Source organism: Centruroides sculpturatus, unplaced genomic scaffold (genome assembly GCF_000671375.1).
Source record: "Centruroides sculpturatus isolate CEXI.00-Female unplaced genomic scaffold, Cexi_2.0 scaffold685, whole genome shotgun sequence".
NCBI lineage: Eukaryota > Metazoa > Arthropoda > Arachnida > Scorpiones > Buthidae > Centruroides > Centruroides sculpturatus.
In genome coordinates, this window is record NW_019385243.1 from 342,612 (window position 1) to 367,016 (window position 24,405).

At 32.6% G+C, this 24,405-nt stretch overlaps 1 protein-coding gene across 4 annotated transcripts; it reads right to left on the minus strand.

The window, feature by feature from the left end:
• Positions 1-5,633: 5,633 nt before the first annotated feature.
• Positions 5,634-20,654, minus strand: LOC111636648 (metabotropic glutamate receptor 8-like). 4 transcript variants are annotated; one of them, XM_023381931.1, is made up of 5 exons: positions 18,997-20,653; positions 11,447-11,653; positions 9,072-10,045; positions 7,000-7,183; positions 5,634-6,907 (listed from the first exon to the last, which is right to left on the minus strand). In XM_023381931.1, the coding sequence occupies exons 3-4, from the start codon at positions 10,006-10,008 to the stop codon at positions 7,017-7,019; spliced, it is 1,104 nt and encodes a 367-aa protein (XP_023237699.1). In that variant the 5' UTR covers positions 10,009-10,045; positions 11,447-11,653; positions 18,997-20,653; the 3' UTR covers positions 5,634-6,907; positions 7,000-7,016. The 4 variants fall into 4 exon arrangements, with proteins under 4 accessions (XP_023237699.1, XP_023237698.1, XP_023237700.1 ...); XM_023381930.1 differs by lacking the exon at positions 11,447-11,653; XM_023381932.1 differs by lacking the exons at positions 11,447-11,653; positions 18,997-20,653 and adding an exon at positions 10,140-10,381.
• Positions 20,655-24,405: the final 3,751 nt, after the last annotated feature.

Below are 24,405 nucleotides of genomic sequence, written 5' to 3' on the forward strand. Positions count from 1 at the left end.
CAAGGTGATGGAGAGAATTGGCCTTCGAAACCTATTTTAAGTTATTCTTAAATTTCATATAATTTATATAATTAGTTTTCTGCTCTCGAATTGAATATTTTAATGTTTTTTTTTTTTAAATAAGAAAATTAATTAAAAATTCTTATCTAAAATGACATGAAATCTGATATAAATTTCCTTAACTACTAAAATTAAAAACTGAATTATAAGTTAACCTAATTTTCATAAAATTAAGAGTTTTCTCCTAAATAAAGTGGGTTTTTAATCTGACAAGTGAAATAATCTAATAGCGATGTTTTACTTTCAGGTGTTAATATTTTCTCTTTCTTCATCATCATCATCTTCTTCATCATCATCTTCTTCTTCTTCTAGATTTTAAGCAGGTCAGACATTCCAGAAATGAAAATCGAGAACTTCTCGAGTCGGTGACGCCCAAATCGCTTCGAATTTTTCGAGCGGGAAGTTGAGGTCATGAAGGTCAGGACGATGACCCATCATGGGTGGGGTCGAAAACTTTCAACCCCTCAACACCGATGATTGGACGAGTAAATGCGCATGCTCGCTATTTATTTCATCATCAATCTCTATTAAGGTGAGAGAGCTGTAGTTATTAATAGACTGACGTCACTAGTTAGGGCAGGATTTACGGAAGTACAACACTGGCAGATATCCACAAACCTTGATTTTCGAGGTCGGTCGGTCGGTCGGTCGGTAATTAGACGCCTACTACAGTCGAAAAGATAGAAGAAAAAGAAGGGGAGGAGAAAAGAGAGCGCTTACTTTCACTTGAATGCTAAATTTTCCTATTTCGAGACGTTTAAGGAGCGAATTTTGTAATGTATAATCACGCTACTATGATCATTTCGGATCATAGAAGTGTAACCGTCAATCAATTCCACTTGGATTCGTGTGTGTGTGTGTGTGTGTGTATGTATGTATGTATGTATGTATGTATGTACAGTATATAGTGCTGCTTATACTTTGTACAAATGCACTTAAATTTTATTGTTAGCAATCGTATCACGCAAGACCCTAATGCACTTAACACGAAGCATGCAACACTGGTACTAAATTTCTTAGTTAGACCATCGTCATGGGGGTTCTTCGACGTCATGACCTTCAAAATAAGTATAAAATTTGTTTTTAAAGTCTTGATACCATGCAATATCTTAGTTTACTAAAAGATATATGCAGTAAAGAAGATGAATTTCTTCGTCAGTTCCTAACCTTCAAATTTTTCGGTAATTTGGCTAATGAGCGTATTTTTACCCTCTTAAAGTCAACAGAGAGTTGACTATACACTAAGCTCTTTCGCATCACTCGAGATCATAATAAACAGCATTTAACACGTTGCATGCAATACGAGCGATAAATTTATCGTTAAATACAATCAAGGCATTGCTCCAACGAAATTACCTCCTGAATTTTTCAATAAATTTAACTAAACAACGTAATTTTATCCCGTAAAAGTCAACAGAGACGTTGATACAGTTACAAAATGAGGATGGCCGTCTTCAAGAGGATCGTTGCAAAATTAAAATCGATGAGGTGTAATTTAAATCGAGAGATCCAAATTATCTTGAAAATAGCAACGCGTTCTCTCTGAAGTAAAGGTAGAAAGTGAGTGACTTTAGGCTGACAGATATCAAAAGAATGAATGGATTGAAGCATTCAACGAAGTCCGGTTTCTGACAGTCATTGTTAAGAGAAAAGAAATGTTGTCTGTGAGTTTCATCAAGATAATTAATCACTTGTTACAAATAGCTAGAATAGAAGAATAAAGAAGAAGAAGAAAGAAAAAAATCCCCGTTTGTTCAATCAAAAATGTTCTTGGGAGCAACTTTTATTCTCGTGTAGTGATCCTTATCTTTTAAAGTGATATACGCTTTAATAACCCATTAACACTTTAATAACCTACATAAATTGCGGAAAATTAAGCTCGCACACTCGTTTCCTTTCTAAAATTAAAAGAAAATCATGTTTTATTATTATAATTTAATTAAAACTCCAAGATTTTTAAGTCTTAAACGCATTNAAGTTTATTAAAAAAAAAATTATAATACAAGAAAAAAAATGGAATTTGTGTGATTTGTTCTTGTAAATTGTAGTATTTGATTTACCAGAAATTTTATTGAAATGAAAAAGTTATATAATCAAATTTCAGATGGCGCCACTAATCGAAAGCAGGCATGGTAGTGTTTTTCAAATTTAGTTCTGATTTTGAGCACGAGGTGGCGCCACGGAATTAAGTGAAAATTAAAAACTAAACGTCACTAGATCAATTACAAAAAAGATTAATTTTAATAGATGTGGCGCCACCTGGCGACATATTTCTTCGATTTAATTTTTATACATGAAAATAAATATTAAAACGTTAGATGCGTGATCGATTTCCGGTAAAAATTCCCTTTAAAAAAAGTAAACAACGGTGGTATTTTAAAAAGAGACGACTTGATTCGTCGTGGTGTTTACGAAAAGCCCTTAGGTTAATCACGTGGTGCATCTAATGATGCCACCACGCGACGTTGAAGTGGGAGAAGCCACTGATTAATGACTTGTGCACATTTTCGGTTGACCCATCTCGAATTAATATCGAAAATTTGGATTATCAGTGGTAGGAACAAGGCGGTAAATTTTCAATTTTATAATTACAGACTACACAACCAAATGCCATTTCCCTCAGCTTTTGGGATTGTTCACGGTCGTTACCAGTTCTAACCATTTATCTTACTCTTACTCTCTACCAACTCAACTCCATATTACATTTTAATCTAGACATTTTGGTATCGATAATCCTAATTTTCGGATTATCTACGTCAAAATAGTTAAATTAAGATTTGTTCCAAAAAATTTAAGAATTTATTATTATTTTGGATGAAGAAATCATACTTTCAAAAGATATAAGCGGCAAGTCCAAGCATTTTCGAATTGATTAATCAAGCTTTTATACGCAAATGCAGGCTCTAAAAACACAATGGCCTTTATCTGCATTGCTCATCTCACGGATCTGCATAATGATCATCATAAAAATGTCTGCACAACGCGTTATCGCGTATGCTAACGAGCTCCGATGTCTAACCTCCCGCATTAACTAATGTTTCGTACAATAAATGCATTTTCTGAATCTGTACGTTCGGCTGGGCATCCGCAATCCCACGCAAAAATTACTTTAAAATGTACAATATGGTACTTATCTTTAAACATTAAACTGGCTATTCTTGAAGCTAATTAACCTAAATTATACTAATTAATAAAAAATCACTATATAACTTGGTGCAAATCCTTCAATTCCCTATTTCTAGATGTGAGCATTTTGAACCCATTGGAGCTTCGTGATATCAATTAAGTAAATATAATTGCACACAATCTTCACAAAATTAAGATAACGTTGTAAGAATTCGGGTGAGGTGCAAAATTCGAGCCTCATGCGCCAGTTTCAAACTCCCTCTAATATCCTTAATGGACCAGGATATCAAGAAATCACTTACCCCATTTTTTATTAAAGTGTCTTCATTCAATAAACCAAGAAGGGGTATCCTAACTGTTTTCACTTTAAAAAAAAAATCTTCAATCTTCTTAGCAGATCTCTCCGCATTCGGGGTGGTTGTCCGGCCATTGAACTCCATTGACCAATGTCTTTTGTGTAGTTCTGGTGTTTGTGCTATCTTCAGAATCGTTAGAAAATGACCAACGATTATTCACGTCGTAACATTTTCTACCTAACTCTATAATTGAAGCACGATATCCCTTTACGTATTCATAAGTTGCACGGTTATTTTTCTAAGAACTGTTATAATAGGGTCCACTTTCGGGGGAAAAAAAAGAAAAAAATATGTATCTCCGGGGCTGAGTATAATGACGTCATCTATCATAGCTTCATGCAGGATGTCAGTCCTGCCTACTCGAGATAGAAACCTATAATAATTTGTAGAGTGATATTTACCGAGCGGTAACACTAAGTTTCAACTGTGGATCAATTTGCAACATGGTCAATTGCACCGGTTTTAATAGAATAGTTTGCAATTTTCTTATTTTTTCCCCTCCATCTTGGTGAGAGGAGGAAAAAGTATACATATATATATATAGGCCTATATATATATATAACTATACGTATATATGTGTATACTTTCAGCAAAATGCAAGGCATACTCATTAAAGCAACTGAATTAATTCCATACACTCACATATTATGCATATTTAAAGCACATGACAGGTAATAATTAGAGATGTGTGCAGTAAAAATCGTAGAAACCCTATACTTAACAAAATTAGCCTATGACATTATAATGAATTAAAATTCTTATCTGATGGGATTTTTTTACCTTAAAAAATATCCTTATCCAGCAAGTAATTTTTGAAGATAGAAATGTATAAAAAGCAATAAGAGTTTCTTCTTCTTTTTTCCTCACTTAGAAATTGTTAATGTAATAGCATCGGTGGTTATTGTAGGAGCACTTAAAACATGCTACAGAAATTCCCACGTTGTTCATATGATGTAAATCATGCAAACTAGTCAGGTGACTCCCACCTCATAAGGCTCTTAATTGATGTTTGCAACATGAGGAACTTCGGTTAACTCAAGTGCGATGGCTCCGATAAAGATACAATGCTAAAACAAAATAATAATTTTGTAAAAATTGATCAATTTTATAATGTTAAATTTAATTTTTTTTTTAAAGAAAAATTATTTTGCTTAATTATAACTTAGAACTTGTTTCCTGCTGCGATTTTGTTGATGGTGTATGTATTTTATGAAAAGCTTGTTCTAGATCGGTAACCAAACAGGATATTTCAAAATTGATTTAATTGTTATCTGATGTAAGAGATTTTTCAGTTAAAGTTGAAAAACTTGTTTGAATTTATTTATTTTTAATTCTCTGAATCGATAATTAATTCTGACGTTGCAAAATGCTTTCCCTTTTATCAAGAAAAATCAATTTCTGAGTATTGGCTTGGCGTGGTTTTAATTACGTGTTCTTCGAGATTTTAACGTGTAAATTTTTATACTTTTTCCATATATGACGTTTATACTCTCATTTATACAGATCTACGCCCAATTTTTCATTCAATTTATTAATAATACTACGTATTTTCAATATCTCATATGAGTTTTTGGTACCCAAATTTAGTTTACAAACTAATATATTTGTTTAATTTGAATATTTTATGATATATTTTAAGTATCTCATGTATAAAAATCTTTAATATAAAATTTTTAAAAGATTTTCATACATTAATGAATTCATTTCTGATGGTTATGCATGAATATCCGTAAAGGTCAACTCAGGATACTTCATACTTTGAATATCTTATAAATATCTACGAAGTTTTATATGTTAATTAGCATTATTAAGGTTTTTTATAAGGCCATTAAACTATAATAGGAATTTTCGAGTTACTTATTGAGATTTTTAAGCATTAATAACTGGCATTCTGAATTAAATTGAAAATATTTCTAGCGCATTGCAACATAGGTTGATTCATGGTAAGGTGTTTCAGAAATTTAAGGATTTTGAATAGATTTTTCTTTATAATCCTTCAAAATTTATTCATTCGAGTTAGAAATATTCTAATTTAAAGAATTCAAACATTTACGTGATGCATGGATTCTTGAATTGCGAACAAAGAACTCTCTTCAGACCATAAATGCTTCAAGTGTCTTCATCTTATTTTTCACGAGTTATGATAGGAAAAATGGTTATAATTTAAGTATTTTTTACCTAAAATTAAAGATTCGGGATGTATATTTAGTATTATTATAAGTTTCGAAGACACGAAATATGCTTTTTTTTTTTTTTTAAACAAGGGATCCCTTGTTTTGAACCTTATCCCACGTAGAACGAAATCTGTCATCTGAAGGTTATCTTCAGACTTGATAACGAGATATGGAGCCAGCTGTTACTTGTTAAAATGTTTGAAACATGCAGAACAAAATCATCTTCTTCGTACTTTCTCCCCCCGACAAGTTCAAAGTACTTTATGTACTTGTGAATCGAAACAAGGTAAAGTACTGTTACCAGCGAGAAGCATCACTTCGTGATGTTTTAGATACAACACGTTGTTGCGATTCACTTTTCAACACGGGAATTGTAAAAAAAATACTTTAAAAATCTACTCTATACACAAATAAACGTTGGTGAATGATTCTAATTTACAAACTCCGTGTTTTTTACTGTTTATCAAATGCTTAAAACAAAACATCACCTGCTGTACCCCTCTTAAAAAATTGAGTACAAGTCGATTAGAGAAAGTGGAACCACACCTGCAACAGGAGTACTTCAGACAGACAGACGCACCTGCATAGTTAATATTAGGTTATTCGTGAAGGGATTCTTCGTAAGACGTTAAAGATTATGATAAAATTCGACACATCTACATCCCCCTTTTCTATGGTGAATAAAACAATAAAATGTCGACTTAGAAAATAAAATTTAAAAAAAAAATGCTTTTTTTTTATTGGCAAATTTGATGAGGCATCCGAAAAAAACTGAATATATCCAACAAAACATAATAAATTAGTACTTAAGTTGACATGAAAGCTGCGCTCGGTCCTATTCATTGTTCGCGAGGAGCGAAGTTGTAAAATATAAAAAAAAAAAGGAAGAAATGGCATCACTACTGACAAAATGATGGGATGTATTCTGGCATGTGTGACTCGCGTCATTATCAACTTGACAGATAACATGAGTAAACATGATTGAGAATACAGAATGTATAATATCATTAGTGTCTACATTCTCCTCATCACTTTTCTTGAGAGGTGTCTTGAGATCTAGGCAGCAGCAGCAGCAGCCGCGAAATTTAAAAAAAAAATAAACAGTTAAAAAATTTGGTTAGTTATTGGCGATAATTGAAACACACACACGTACACACGAAAAAAAGTATGTCTTTTTCCAAGTTTTTATACCTGAAAAAACAAAATTCAAATATTGCTTTTTAACTTGGAGTTTAATGGATTTTCTGTGGAGATTTGCCATTAAAACAAAAGTGTATACTTACTTTAACTGCTGACGAGATCAATAAAGTGGTCCTCGATAGAATTTGACATTAGGATTACAGGAAAATGTTCTTTCTCCTGGATAAAAATAACTATCTTCCGGACGGCCTGGCAACACTGGCGATTTGGCTGGATGACCGTAACGCCACACCCTTGTCGGCGGAGAAGGAAAATAAAATATGCCTTCTGGAAAAATTTAAAGCCATGACGTCACAGCGGGGTTTATAAATATAATTTTTTTTTTTTTTTTTTAAATTTTCGATATATAAGAATGACGTCTGGAGGTAATTATATTCCGAGTTCGGCCTGGAAGGCAGTAAAATTCAGGTGTTGGGTTGAACCGTATTATCCCGCTGTGCAAAGAATCAAATGTTCTAGACAGGGGTGGAGATTTGAAACTGAATTTTTAAAGAGACGCCCACCCAAGGGGAACCTTCGTATTTATATTATTTCGCTTTTTAAAATATGTATTCTATAATCCGTTCTCTTGAAAGATTTATAATATTACGTTGATCCTTGGATCATAATAGTAGTAACCGTGTATTGTATGCTTTCATTTTCATTTATAATATTCATGCCAGCCCATTTGAAAGCTGCGAAATGTCATGAATAGTAACTTAACACTTCACTTGTATACATTTTCTCTTCAAATGAAGCTACGAAGATCTAATCCTCAACGTTTTGCCTAAATTTATGTGATGGATTTATTAATCGCAATGGATAGTTTTGCCACGAATCGGTTGCTTGCGCTTAATTTAAACGTAATTAAATCACGATATGCGTAAATTAACATTGAGTGTGAGGGAGGTGATATATTCCTACGAGCAGTGCGCGTGGCGTGCTCGCGCGCTCAATGCGGATCCATTCTTTTAGTGACCTTCTAATTCGTATGCGGAAAAGGAAACGTAATGGATAGGTACAAAATTAATTTCAATTATAGTTCTCTAAACAACTGCTATAAATCTATGGTAGAACGTGCCATAATTCCGCAGGGTGGTTCAAAAGTCAATTAACCATTGTAAGGACTAAATTACTGCTTACGAACTTGTAATACAAATTCCACCAGTTTTTCAAAAGAAAATCACGTTTTAATCCCAGTTTACGATTCACATTCGCAAGGGGGCCTGAGACACGCAACACTAAACCCTAATAATTAACTCTTAGGCCATCCTGTATGTAATTTTAACATTAAAATATAGGTGTAAGAAGATTTAAATCCTCAAGCGACACTTGAAACATTAAAATTTGAAAGGTTTGCAACTCAATTTATATAAATAATTAAATCCTTGAACTTAAATGCTTTATTAATTTTGAACAGAAACTAAATTAAATCAAAAATATGATGCATGACAATTGATTCTAACGACAATGAAAGCATTTGGAAGTTAGAATGCAACTGTCTAAGATAACTGATAACTGAATACAATCTTTGAAGGGGTTTTAACCTCCGTTTCAATTTTTTATTATTAATTTTAAAAGTAATTTAATTTTGACACATTCTATAACGTTAAAAATGAACCTTAGACCATTTGTTCAAAAGAAATAGATCAATTCTTCACTACAGAAATGGAGATTCTTCATGGTTCGAGATCACTTTTATAATATGAATATGAATAACTTAAGAAAAACATGTGTAACAAGAGCCTTTACATTTTGTTCTTTTAACATGCGTAACATTATGAAGATTAATGGAAAGTAATACGTGCTTAACAATAATATATGGATCTATATATATAGCATAACATTAAGATTGATGGATAAGAATGTAAAGTTGTAACATTATAACTATACACGGTTACACCCCATTGTAACCAAAAAAAGGGGTTCTTTTCTTTATTCGTCCGTAAGAAGATGGTTATTAATTATAGTAGAAAGAACTAATTGTGAATTGATAGATAGAGAGAAAGATTAATCTGACAGCAACAACGTCCCCTAATGTGTAATAAATAAGTAAATATTTGGCAAATTATCAATAAATATGCTGCACGGGTGGTCTGGAAATTGCTCTTTTCTTTTAAAAAATTGCAGATTTTTCTTAGATACAATACATCAAAAAAGGCAGCTGAGTACTTACCTTGTGACGTAGGAGTGACGGCTGGTTTGATGAGAGTACCTTGATTAGACATGGGAGGAGGTTTCACATGAAGGAATGATGATGTATAGATGGATTGATACGGAGATGAGAATTCGTCTCTGTCTTCTGGATAAAGTCCCTCCCTTCCCATGGCTGCTAACTGACGTCCTTTGGGTAGAAACATGACCAGAAATACCATAGTGGCATTACATACAATTCCGAATGCCACGTAGGGATCGTAATAGGTACTGGAAGCAGTCAATGGTATGGCTATCCACGCACACCACATGGGAATGCTTAGACCGACTGCGATGCCAATAAACATGGATTCACGATGATTCTCACGCAGTCCTCGTGCTTTTATGGCTAAAAGAGCCACTATTAAGATGAGAAACACAATGTATAATAAAGAATAGATGTGTTCTGTCATGGAGGTGCTACATTTGGCCACTCCATCCGTAACGATTACGTCCGAAGGCCTTTGTACGTATCCTTGTATGCTGATGACGATTTGAACGGCCATAGCAAAAAACAGAAGTAGGCCTTGATATCCCGGAGGCAGGTACACGCCAGAACTTAAGCTTAGCAGAAACACGCATTTCACCATTAAAGTCGAGAACACAAGGGCATAGGATAACCCCAGTCCCAGACGGATAACGGAACATGATATCCAGTGGACTCTTGGCACAAAAGCAAAACCTAACGAGGAGCATAGAAATAATCCCAAAAGGAGCATCTGTCCTAGGAAAAGATGTCTGCGATTTGGGTTTGTTCCGTATGCTTTGTATAGAACAAATATCTCGAATACAGTTATGACGAGAACATTGATAGAAGAAACAATAAGCAATGGCACCACCCAAAGATCACTTCTCATCTGAATGCTGGATTCAGTGGAGTTTCTTTCTAAACAAATGACTCCTCCGGAACAATTTTCCATCTTTCCAATGCAGATATCAAGAAAGTAAGCCAAATATCTAAAACAAAAATTATTAAGTTATTATAAATTAATAAAACAGTTTATAAAAATGAAGATTTATAAAGATAATAGTCAATTTTTATCATAGATACCTGTTTTTTGTTGCTTATCCAACTTCGTTAAAGATATCAGAATATCTCAATTAGCCATCGATGAACCAAGAGTTTACAAAATAGGGAAATGAGACTCAATTCTGAGATTTAGTTGACCAAAAATATACCAGAAAATATAAAATTTAGTGATATTTTCGGGTAAGCAAAATGAAATCCACAACAAAATGCCAAGTTAAATGTTAAAGAAATCAAAAAATATAGCTCAATTTCTAGACATATCTTCACTAAAGACACCAAATGCTTCATTAGATGTTAGAAAGATAAGAAAAAATCTGATTAAACAATCAAAACGCTAACTTGGATGCTGGAAAATTAGAAAATTAAGTCTCTACTCTTAAGATATATATCATAAATAAATCCCTCCAAGACATATTCTTCTTGATATTATATACATAATTTACTAAAGAGTAAGTGAAAAGAAAGTTTAAAAAAAACAATTAAAATTCATCCATAATAGAATTACAAAATAATAATAGTTCTTGTACCTTGAAAAAAATAACAATAATAAGCAACTCGGTAAATAATTTGCTCGACAAAAGTTGCGCCATTTTCTTTAACAACAAAGACGTTGTCTATAAATTGGGTGAGAGGTCAAATCCGATCATTTATTACAACTAAGGGGATGTTCTTCCCCATCAAGAGTGATTTATGCGGGATGCTAGCTAATTAACCTTCCCGGCTAGTTCCTTTTAAAGTCACTAGATGGCAATATAACTCAAGAGGTACAATGACATCAAGGTTACCATTTTCGATTTTGATATACTGTATAATATATTTTACGAATTCCTTTCACCCAAAAGTTAATTTACTTCAGGAAGAATTTAGAAATAATGGTTACCATCGCGCGGGTGACAATTTACTCCATTTGCAAAGGGCTATAAAATGAAGATATACGAAAATGGCCACGAGGAAATGAAATCATTGCGTGGTATAAATCCACAGGCTATTATTATACAAATTAAGGTGGAACCGGCATTTTGTCAGAAGCGCCTGACAGGTGCGATTGAGTGTTGCACCTTCTCAACCTTGATGTTAACACACCGGTCACCAATTACACCGTTTCGTCGCCAAATTTTATGATGGTCGTGCCGTTCCCCACCCACCCTCCATAGGGGTTCTGAGGCCACCGTAGGAAGCAAACCGTGGCACGGGTATAAAACCACTCTACCCTCCCAAATAACTTATTCTTATATGATTTATGCAAACCGTATTGACTATTCATGCGCATATTGCATGCGTTCTTAGCATGGATACATGAAGATAAAGAGCAATTGCAATGTACCTACCTGCATACGTCTTGCAAGTATCGGATGGTAGAGTGTGGTTGAGGGGAGGCCACACTTGGGGAATGGGTGGTTTATCTCTCCCCACGACTCTCGCTCTGCTCGTGTGATTAGCTTGAAAGTTAAACGTCTAGTTTCTAGGAAATTGACCGCAGCGACCTGCCTTTATCTTCCTACGTGAACACAAATATGTGGAGACACTCGATGGACCTTGAAGAAAAAAAATCCTTATATTTTCGGGTGACTTTGCATCTCGGATTCTAACTTTAAACGCGCTTGATTGATGTTATTTGCAATTCCATTCGCCCTTATCTAAGTCGTAGTCATTAGTCGATAACGTCTGAACAAACATATCACTATTTAGAAATAAACTACTCGCTTCTAAATCTCTGAAGTGTCAGGCTGTTTATTATACTGCGTAGATAATGCCAAGTAAAATGAACATTGCACTATTTCATTATCACACTCTTTTTGCAATTTCATAAAAAAATATCCAATTAAATTAAAAATTAATAAATAAATTATTCAATTAATTTAATTCATGGTTCTTTACGTACAGTACTTATAAATCATTCTCCAATACTTATCAAACGAGATCTGCATACTTTTTTTGCTACAAGTTAATTGAAAATAAATACCGATAAAGTAAACATAAGAAAAGGAGAAAATTTAAAATTAAAATTTAAAGAAAACAAAGTAAAAATTTGCATAAGACTCGGATACTAAAAGCACAGGGAATCATCTTAAGAACTGTTAAACCCTGACCTAGAAAAATAACTTTTACTGTGGACCACACACGTACAAATTGATGCAGATTGTTACTACTGTCGTTTGTCGAGATGCCATTGTTTGTAATTGCAGCCCTCAACTGTCATATGCCACTCATGGCACTCCACACCGAGTGGATACACACACGGTCATTTCGGAGTACATTCACTTAGCTTTATCCTACGATCAGAAAACATTCAATTTACTAAAGTAAAATAGATTTTTATCGGGTTTTAATATATAGAATTTTCCCCCCGTTTTTAATTTTAAGAGAATACCTAAACGAATACATTCTTCTTTGTTTCTTCTTCCGAGGCTTAAATCATCGTATGAAATGACGTCACGTCTGAACCTCCCTCAACAAGAATCTCGTTATAAGGAGCAAGGTTCGGTCATTGCCTTTTGTTCATCCTGGACATCAAAAGAGCCGTCTGTATGCAACAACTAACTTGTCAGATGTAGATTAACAGATTTCCCGTTTTCATCTTGGCTCAGATGTTACATCCATAAATATATGCATAATTTTTCTTACTTTTTAATAACTATATCAACTACTTATTTATGTATAACGACTAAATATTATACGAAAAATTAATCATAGACGTAAGAGGAAGCTCCCACTTTAAATTATTCCGGTTACACGGCAATTGTTTTCATAAACAAATTCAAGAAAATTCTTTATGTTTCTTCTAAGCTGCTGTCCCCCATTTAAAGGAACTTTTATTTTCCAAGTCCTCATTTTTAAACGCTTGAAACAATCATATTTTATTTACTTCCTTCTAAAGCTTTAAAATTTATTTATTTTATCTCTTCGAGTGGGTTTAACTCGTTTAAAATATTCTTATGTCAGCATTCTCAATGACTTAATAATTACGTCGACATAAATAACGAATTTCTGATATATTTCTGACAAGGTACTTGTCCGAATAATCCTACAATTCATAAACAAAATACGATACCTGAAAATTGTTAAGTTAACAAAAGGATATTTTTTACTATCTCCACCCAAAATGTGTTCACGAAACCAACAGAACAATCCATATTTTCTTTTCGTTTTTTTTAAAAAAATATTTTTAAAATTCAAAACAATTTTATAATTTATTTATTTTATTTAAAAAAAAGGTTATTCAACTTAAAAAATGTCTTTTTCTGATTCATTGATTCAAGAAATTTCTCTATTCTCCTTTAATATCCTAGATTTTTACATTGGAATTTCGATCTATTAATGCATTCTCTTTAATAAATTTCTCTTCCTTCTTCCTTTTTTTTCCCACTAAAATTTCGATGTTTATCGTTAATTTTTCCCCCATTTTTTGACTAATTTTTCGATAATAGCAGTTAAATTTCAAATTATAATCTATTTAAAGATAAATAGAAAAGATTTAAATAAGAAAAACAAAAGCCTAGATATTTAACAATGTAAATAGAAATATTAAATTAATAAAAACAGCTGATAAATAGAAATATTTCAATTACGAAACAGAAATTGAATCTTTTTCTGTTTACAGCTGTTTATCAGCTGTTTTTTAAAGGATTAATATTTCTATTTCAGAACAAAAATAGAAAATTTTCTATTTCGATGAAACAGAAATATTAATTAATCCTTAAAAACAGCTGATAAACAGCTGTAAACAGAAAAAGATTCAATTTCAGTTTTGAAACTGACATATTAATTTTTCATAAAATCAGCTGAAAAATAGAAATTTCAATTTCAAAATTTAAAAACAAATGATTAGTTTAAAAAAAAAATAAATTGATTTCAACAATGCTTTTCCTGAAATCTGAAATAATTTTGTAAAAATTGATCAATTTTATAATGTTAAATTTAATTTTTTTTTTAAAGAAAAATTATTTTGCTTAATTATAACTTAGAACTTGTTTCCTGCTGCGATTTTGTTGATGGTGTATGTATTTTATGAAAAGCTTGTTCTAGATCGGTAACCAAACAGGATATTTCAAAATTGATTTAATTGTTATCTGATGTAAGAGATTTTTCAGTTAAAGTTGAAAAACTTGTTTGAATTTATTTATTTTTAATTCTCTGAATCGATAATTAATTCTGACGTTGCAAAATGCTTTCCCTTTTATCAAGAAAAATCAATTTCTGAGTATTGGCTTGGCGTGGTTTTAATTACGTGTTCTTCGAGATTTTAACGTGTAAATTTTTATACTTTTTCCATATATGACGTTTATACTCTCATTTATACAGATCTACGCCCAATTTTTCATTCAATTTATTAATAATACTACGTATTTTCAATATCTCATATGAGTTTTTGGTACCCAAATTTAGTTTACAAACTAATATATTTGTTTAATTTGAATATTTTATGATATATTTTAAGTATCTCATGTATAAAAATCTTTAATATAAAATTTTTTAAAGATTTTCATACATTAATGAATTCATTTCTGATGGTTATGCATGAATATCCGTAAAGGTCAACTCAGGATACTTCATACTTTGAATATCTTATAAATATCTACGAAGTTTTATATGTTAATTAGCATTATTAAGGTTTTTTATAAGGCCATTAAACTATAATAGGAATTTTCGAGTTACTTATTGAGATTTTTAAGCATTAATAAGGCATTCTGAATTAAATTGAAAATATTTCTAGCGCATTGCAACATAGGTTGATTCATGGTAAGGTGTTTCAGAAATTTAAGGATTTTGAATAGATTTTTCTTTATAATCCTTCAAAATTTATTCATTCGAGTTAGAAATATTCTAATTTAAGGAATTCAAACATTTACGTGATGCATGGATTCTTGAATTGCGAACAAAGAACTCTCTTCAGACCATAAATGCTTCAAGTGTCTTCATCTTATTTTTCACGAGTTATGATAGGAAAAATGGTTATAATTTAAGTATTTTTTACCTAAAATTAAAGATTCGGGATGTATATTTAGTATTATTATAAGTTTCGAAGACACGAAATATGCTTTTTTTTTNCTAACCTTCAAATTTTTCGGTAATTTGGCTAATGAGCGTATTTTTACCCTCTTAAAGTCAACAGAGAGTTGACTATACACTAAGCTCTTTCGCATCACTCGAGATCATAATAAACAGCATTTAACACGTTGCATGCAATACGAGCGATAAATTTATCGTTAAATACAATCAAGGCATTGCTCCAACGAAATTACCTCCTGAATTTTTCAATAAATTTAACTAAACAACGTAATTTTATCCCGTAAAAGTCAACAGAGACGTTGATACAGTTACAAAATGAGGATGGCCGTCTTCAAGAGGATCGTTGCAAAATTAAAATCGATGAGGTGTAATTTAAATCGAGAGATCCAAATTATCTTGAAAATAGCAACGCGTTCTCTCTGAAGTAAAGGTAGAAAGTGAGTGACTTTAGGCTGACAGATATCAAAAGAATGAATGGATTGAAGCATTCAACGAAGTCCGGTTTCTGACAGTCATTGTTAAGAGAAAAGAAATGTTGTCTGTGAGTTTCATCAAGATAATTAATCACTTGTTACAAATAGCTAGAATAGAAGAATAAAGAAGAAGAAGAAAGAAAAAAATCCCCGTTTGTTCAATCAAAAATGTTCTTGGGAGCAACTTTTATTCTCGTGTAGTGATCCTTATCTTTTAAAGTGATATACGCTTTAATAACCCATTAACACTTTAATAACCTACATAAATTGCGGAAAATTAAGCTCGCACACTCGTTTCCTTTCTAAAATTAAAAGAAAATCATGTTTTATTATTATAATTTAATTAAAACTCCAAGATTTTTAAGTCTTAAACGCATTGAATGAGCTTAAACGCATATAAGAAGGTTTACATAAATACAAGTTAACCTTGAGACTTAACTATTTAAATTTACAGAAAAAATAATTATAATAATAAATTCATTAAATAAATAATTAAAGAAAAAGTAGAAAAAGAATAAAATTAAAATCATTTCTCGACGAGAAAATTGGATGTTAGTGAACTCCTTATGATGCATGAGTAGTTTTCTGTCTGCTTTATTAAATTATGATCTATCATCGCTGCCTAGTTATCTTGTTGATAAATAAATCCAGGCTGAAACCAGCAACCGTTTTCTAGATTGTATTATATTTAAAAACTTCACCTTTATCTACGAATAAATACAAAAAAAAAAATAATAGTAAACCACTATGGAAACTAGTGACGAAACGAGTTATAGATCGATGAGCTGTAAAACTTTCTCTGTGTTATCGAAACCGTCAAGTTTAAGCAGTTATTTAACCTTGCTAGCCCAGACGAACCCTACAGGGCACACGGGGCAGGGAGTGAGCGGCACTACGAGATTCCAATGCTTCTCATCCATCAAGGTGATGGAGAGAATTGGGCCATTCTGACTGCCAAGGTTAGCCACACAGTACAGTCCCTATGCTAGTTGATAGTGGCCCCTCTCTCTCTCTCTCTCTCACTCGTTCGAGATTGCTGAAGTTACAACACAGAAACTGGTTTTTGCGGTCATTGCTTATAAATCCTACTTTCAATATGCCAATAAAATGTCAAAAAATATGAAAAATAATCCCTTTACGTGTTATAAAAATATTCATCCATTTATCAATTTCATATTAAAAATCCTTAAGCTCGATGTGAATTATTGCGAGTTTATTGAATTTTGGGGTAAGTGGAAAACCCGACGACTGGTTTAAAATGATAGAATTTATTGGCGATAAATCATGGTTGGTTTACCTGTTATTATCTTAAACCGTGGTTTGATTATAGAGTTGGGTTCTGTTACAGTTTATTGATGCAAGAGCCAAATGAGATGTTAGCTCAACATCACCCTCGGGACCCTAATAAGTGGGTCAGGTATAGATTAAGTAATAGCCAATCTGCCATCGATGTTTCGTAACTAAAAAAGAACAGCAGGAAGAAAAAAACAAGCAGAAAGAATTAGTTGAGAGGTTACCAGATCCAATTATTTTCTGTGATCATCCGAATGTAACTGATTTCGGCTTCTGGATTGAGAGAAACTAAAAACCATTTCATGCGTTCAATTAGAAAAAAAATAAATATAGAAAAGTAATTGTTTTGTTTGTTACACGAAAATTTGATTGATTTTGTATGAAAATTATCCTTTGCATTGTTATTTTTTTATGTAAGATAAGAAGATAATCAACCCAGTTAGACAGAGCTACGAAATTAAAGCGATTGTGGTCAATGGGCTAATGACAAGTTAAGAAAAAAAAAAGAAATGAGTAATAAATGCAGTAAAGTTACCGAGAATAATCGATAAAAAGATTAAAAATACCCATTCGATTCTTTCCGGATGTTAAATAATTCATGAAGAACGTATACGACGAGGGGAAAACCCATAAAAGATGGCGATTAAAAAATTAACTGTTAGTTAAAAAATTTCTTAATATCACTTTACAGTTAGATACAAGATAATTGAGCCAATTTTGTAACCAGCGAACATTTTATCAGCAACAACGAACAAAGAATATAAATTGTATACAAGTCGAGAGAAGACGTTGATTATCAAATCGTGACAATACTGCGTTAGAAGCCACGAATGTCCAAATTATCTGGAAGTTGCGATCGGTTGTTACGTCATGGCGTATGCGGTGGTATTTTCTGACACACGTTCGATGTTTAGTTAGCTCACTTTTAGCAACCTCGAAATGTAGGTAATTATCGTGTGGACGTCATTTTCGTGACAGCTGCGTGTTACACACCCTAAATGTCACCCACACAGCGCTTGATGAGACAACGCCGCGGGCCTAAATCCTAACAGAAAAACAAAGAATAGTTGCTGCCAGAAATGTTTGGTAAGTGGTCATTTAGTAAGGATGGAATCGCATAAAAACAAAAACAAATCAATACTAAGAAGGGATATTTTTATGGCTAGAGGATCCGAAGAATGATTTTTAATGAATGACCTTCCACCAGAAGCATAAAATTCGTGCAAACAGGGAGTTTTTAACAAATCACAATCTACTGATTAGTGTTTCAGAAGATACAGAAAATAAATTTAAAAAAGATTTATGAAGAGTGACGAGGAAATTAGGGTAGAAAGGGTTTTTGGTGATCTAAAAGGAGGGATTTTTTGATCCAAAAGAAACAATAAATAGTTCAAAAACCAAAAATAAAATCTTATTTAGTAGATGCAGAAAACAAGTCCTAACATAGAACTGTGATTAGTGATTACTTCAAAGACACAACCAATTCAAAGAGGGATTTCTTACTTGGTGACCATTTAGCAGAGAGAGATAATTAGTCCAAAGAGGGATTATAGTGTTAGTGACCATTTCCTACAGGCAAGAATCAGAGCAAATGGAAATTAGTGACTATGTATTGCAGGCAAACAAAAATACATACTTTTTAGTAAGTGACTACATTATTAGAGACAGCAAAATAGTCTAAAAGAGGGGTTTTTTTGTTCAGTGATCCATCTACCTGAGACTAAAAACTAGTCCAAAGAGGGGTTAATATTAGTGACTATGTTTAAGGAGAGGCAGAAAATTACTTTCTATACATCAGAAGTAAACAAAAAACAGTCCAAAAGTAGACTTTTTGGCAAGTGACTACTTATTAGAGGCAAGAAATTAGTCCTAACAGGTGGTGTTTTCGATGATTGACAATTTACTAGAATCAAAAACAACAGTGCGAAATGACCAACTATCCCAATGAACTAACGAAGGATTTCTAATTAATTACATAAAAATTAGTTCAACGAGAGTATATTTTTTAAAAATACGAATGCTAAACACAGCGTGACGTCACCGACGAGTAAAATTTCGAGTCCACCCCCAAAAAAATTTAAATATTTTACAGTAAAACTTACTTTTATTTTTATTTTCAAGTCGTTTTGCTGATGATACACATCGATTTCGATCTGAAGTACATTTCGACCAATCGTCTTTGAGCGAAGAAGCAAAATGAAGCTAAAACAAGAAAGGAGAAGCTAAAAAAGCGACATAAAGCCACCTGGTGGCGTTAAGAGGTAACTGGTTGTCAGCTGGGGTTCTTCCACGCGGCCACTCTCTTGTCAAGGTTACAACTGTCCGTGATCGCTGGTTTCTTTCTTTTTTTTTGTTTTTTAATTTTTTTTCTGGTTTCGTCTACAGGTGTGTGACTAGCGGTTATCGGTTCGTAAGACGGTTGAGATATCAAACAGGTTTACATAACTTAAAGTTTTTATTTCTTTGGGTCATTGGGGAACAAGATCGTCGCCGAAACCAGATTGATCTCTCGCATTTACTCAGCAATTTTAAGCGAGGAGAGCAGATTAACAGCAACTTTTAATCGTTTCTCCTTCGAATATTTGAATTCAAAATGTATCCACCGAACTAGTTACAGAGAAAAGATGGTCCCCCGATGTTATGACCTAAATTTAAGGGTGTTTAAAAGTAGCAAAACAACCTAAAAACCTGGATTTGCAGACACTGCCCGAGGAGGAGTCATTTCGATATTTCGCTACCGTTTCTACACACGAAAGGATATTATTATTCACTCCAAAAAGAAAGAAAAAAAACATGCAAATTATCAAAGGCACGTAAGATCTTAAACGTGGTCGACTTAAAAAGATGTTATAAATACAAATTTCTAAAATATCCTCGCATAAATCATAGTTAAAACCAAGGTCGAAAGCGCATCCGAGATTCGAATTTCCACGTACCTAAATGGAATATCTTAACTAACTTACTAGCCGGGTCAAAGGTCAACTTTCTTCTAATTCTATAAAGCGTATAGAAAACGTTAAAGGTCACTCCAAGGGTGCTACTAACGTCGAATAAATATCCAAGACTCTCGGATGTCATTGTACTAAACTCGGCGATTTATGAACAACTGAGAGTTCGTGGGTTGTTGGAGTGTCTTATAAACAAATCAAGGGCATGAGATCTAAATCTGTCCAGACAATAAGTGAGCAACTAGTTGCGTGGGTTAACTTTAGTCTCATTAATAATTTCTCTTACGTTCCTCAAATCTTGATTAACGAATTGGTTTCTTGAATTCTGAATTATGTAAAGATTATTAAAGCTTCTACTCGACACTCCCTCAATTTTTATCTATATCGGTACTTATAAATTATAATGTAAATGTTAAGGAATCAAGAGTATGAGGTGTATTTTTTTTTTAAGCATTGGGTTGGCAAACCACGCACGTTCAATGATTATCCGTGACAAATAGCAGTCGTATTTTTCGCCACATGATCCATCATGGAAGACGTCTTAGAACTTTACAAAGGTGATGTTATCGTAGAGAAAAACACATTGCCACTGGAATTTATTCTGTCATGACTAAATGTTTAACGAGCGGGAAAGTGTCAATGCTTATTTGCACGTGTTTTTGTCTTACTTTAGCCCATCTCAAATTCTTAAACAGTCTTCCAAGTTATGTGAGAAAAATTCAAATTTCTTTCGGGTATAACCGTGCAGATTTTTATAATAGAAATGTGGAATATTTATTATGTTTTTTTTTTCCTTTTTTTAATATGGAAAGTGTGAAGATTATTAGCCGTTTTTAAATGGAAATTACAAAGGTTTATCTAATGGAAATATTGAAACCATAAAGATTTTTTTATATGGAAATGCGAAAACAAATAATTCTTATTACAGAAAGTAGAAAATTTTCCTAATAAATACCAAAACACCGTAAAAATTTCCTAATAGAAAGCAGAAAAAGACGTTGATTTTTCTTAAAAATTCGAAACTCTTGTTACAAAACACGAAAAAGCAAAAATGTTACATCTGTCAGCACACCTTTAACAATGAATAAATTGTGAGTATAACATACAAATTATAAAACAAAAAAATAAATAAGTAAGAAATGACATGTAGCGTGTTTGGTTCATACATATGTAGAAAGTTGAGTGTTTGCTATTGATAAAGATCAAAAAATTCGATTTAAAAAACACATAACTGTGGCTTCTTTACATACAACCCATATTGTATGAGCTGACAAGATAAAGAAGAACATAGAGGGAGAAAAAAAGAGGAGGGGATGATTACAATGGTAAATAACGTGGTACAAAACACTTTTAAGTCATTAAGGTAAATTCTTCGAAATTTTTATGCCACATTCTATTAACAGGATCGTTTTCTATTAGCATTTTATGCATACAAAGTTCGAGAATACGCATTTTTTTTATTGTTGTTGTTGTTGTTGGAGTGTTGTATATTTATTTTTTAATAGAAACTATCCATGTAATAACTGGTGTAAGATTGCGTGCCAAAGGCAACAGAGCAGAAGGCGGTAACTCGTCACGCAAAGATCGGCATTACTACACCAATTTCAAAGAAAACAAACGTGATTTTTTAAGAGAAAAACTTGAAAAAAAGTCGTATTTATATAATTCTTTAACTTCTCAATTTATTGGTTAAGAGTTTAAAGCGTAGCAATTAAGTATTCTTCGTGTACTTCTGTCGGTATGGGGGATTCCCCGCTTTTTAGTTCCGTTTTTCGCCACGGGGGTGTGCTCCCAGCTGCAAGTTGGACAGACTAGCAATTAGGAGTATCAAAGGGATCCGTGTAAGCTCCCACGCCGGAATGTCTTCGGGCATTTTTACGAATGTGATGGAATCTAGCGAGAAAAAATAACTATAACTAGTCGCGTGTGGTTCTGTATAGGATCTATATAACATTATATTGGCATGTGTTATACAGAGGTAACGGTTATATGGGGGGTTATGGTTAGCTTTCACTCGTTTAATTGGGGGTAGCGTTTTATTCTACGAAATTATATGACATAAAACTGTTATAGATCGTAAAATAATCGTTTATAATTATCCTATTTTCAGTTTTCTTTCCGCATAGCTTCGAGGCTGAAATCGATTTTCTAACTGAAAATTATTGTACGGAGGATGGGATTCAAAAGATACTTTTCAACGTGTTAAAAATTATAATCTAGGAAATTTCTTACCCATGACCACTTAAAGCACTTAATTTACCATGTTCTACTCCCAATGATTATTATTTTTTTCTATCGTTATCGGTGGAGCATCTTTATAACAATCTCCGAACACGCAAAGATGATGCTAACAATGTGCCACTCTCCTGGGATTCTTAAGCATCTTGGCAAAATTATCACTTGGTATAACTCACTTCTCGATAAGTAAGGAATATTTTAATTGTATAACAATTCTAGTTTAAGAATTAGGGAAGGTGACAAGAACTGGATCATGTGATAAACTAGTAAAGTGAGTGCCCGCGACCTATCTTCAATCTATCACACGCAAAAGGAACACACGAACGTACGAAAGATGAGAAAATTTTAAGAAGAAAAAAAATTAGAGAGAGAGAGAGAGAGAGAGAAAGAAAGGTCCACTACCGACCAAACATGAAATTTTATGATGAACTTTAAAAGTATTGAAGTCATGCTAGTCATAATTATAGGCCATTTACATCGTCTGGAATATGAAGGGAGGAGAATCATGACAGAACCCTTTTCTGGGAGCGTTGAACTGTTTTTTTAAACATTGAAAAATCCTTTCTCAGGATGGCCATTGGGCTGTAAACGCCTCTTTTTGTATATATTAAAAGCGTAAAATCGTTAATTTGTTACGAGAAATGAGTCATAAGATCACGGGAAAAAAAAAAAAAGTTAAAGTAAAAATTATTCGAACGAATAGAAACAATTCATTGATTTATATTTGTTGTTACGTGATATTTTCTTGCGGATTTCTTTGGAAATTAAAAGCGTACAACTCCCCAATAATTCGTAAAAATCGTGATTTCACGGCTTAGAATAAATTTGCAAAATCGTGGCTTCAAAGTCGAGAAAAATTTGCAAAAATCGTGGTTTGTGGATTATAGAAAATTTACAGAAAATTACGGCCTTAAAAACTGTGAAAAATCTTTAAAAATAATAGTTTTAAGTATTATATGAATAATTAACTTGTGAAATCTCATCCATCGGACAGGATAATTTGCAATTTTGCTAATAAAAATATCGTTGTTCTAAAGATATCAGGAATTTCGAAAACTCATCGTTAAAGACTAATAAAATACGTAAAATTCAAGACTAAAAGGATTAAAGAATTCATAAAATATCAATCACGGCTCTAAAGGCTTCGAGAATTTAGGAAATTAAATTTTACGGCTATTAAAATTTACAGAATTCATGGTTCTAAGAAGTCTGAAAAAATCGTAATTGTAAATACTACAATTTAAGATTTAAAAAATAAAGAAGAGAAATCACGATTCTAAACGTTAGAAGAATGGCCTGGAGGCTGAAAACTCCCACTCTTTAGATACTGACAATTAAGTTATTTCTGTAAATAATTTATCACTTTGCTTTCGGAAAAATCCACAAGATCCTGAAAGTGAAATGTAACTTTCAATCTTATCTCTCGATGTTAAACTTATGCTTATGTCAATTGATTCGTGTTAGAGAATATTTTAAGATAAAATTTAATCTGAGAATGAATCGGCAATTATTTTATTTTCTTTTTTTTTATCCCTCTTCCTCTTTTTATGCAAATGAAGTTCGAGAATCGAAACAGAAACTTGACATTGATAACTACGATGATAATTGAATGCAATGTGTCAGTTGGCATGGTTTTGCATGTTAATGAACCTCACCTAGAAAACACTTCATTATATCAAATCCTTGTTTACTTCTCTGCACATTTTAACAAGTTTTAAGATTTTAATTAATGCAGAGAAGCCAGGCTCGTTTCACTTTTTGATATTATTTTGAGTGCTAGAGTAACGACCCAGACGTATCCTTACTTAAAGGCATGTCATATTTGTGCCAAAATATTGTCTGAGCCAGACTGGTTATATTAGTTTTGCTTGAATACTTTTAGTAGTAGATATGTGGTGAGCTTCTACACCTTATTAAAATCCACCTGAAGAGGTGTAAGGACTAAAGATTTATGCTAAATTAGGCGAAGTGTAACGTCTACAAACTGTTTAGGATGTTAGACTTAACTTCAACTGAAGAATTTAGGACTTCATTCAGCGGGGAGGCCGTTTGTAAAACTACATAAATTACATTACAATTAGCCTATATAAGAGGAATTTATCGAATTTTTAATGTCATTAACCAGTCGAATTAATTAATAAATAGCGAGTAATGGAAGAAGTATCGCGTCAATAGAGAGTTCAACACAATTCAAATCCATTCAAAGGAGCGACTAGCATAAAAAAAAGGGATGCAGTTAGAGCTAACGAGTCGGCATTCGTAGACTGTAATTAAGAAAGAAATGAGATTAAAATTCTAATTCTTTCATAATGTATAAACTCGTTC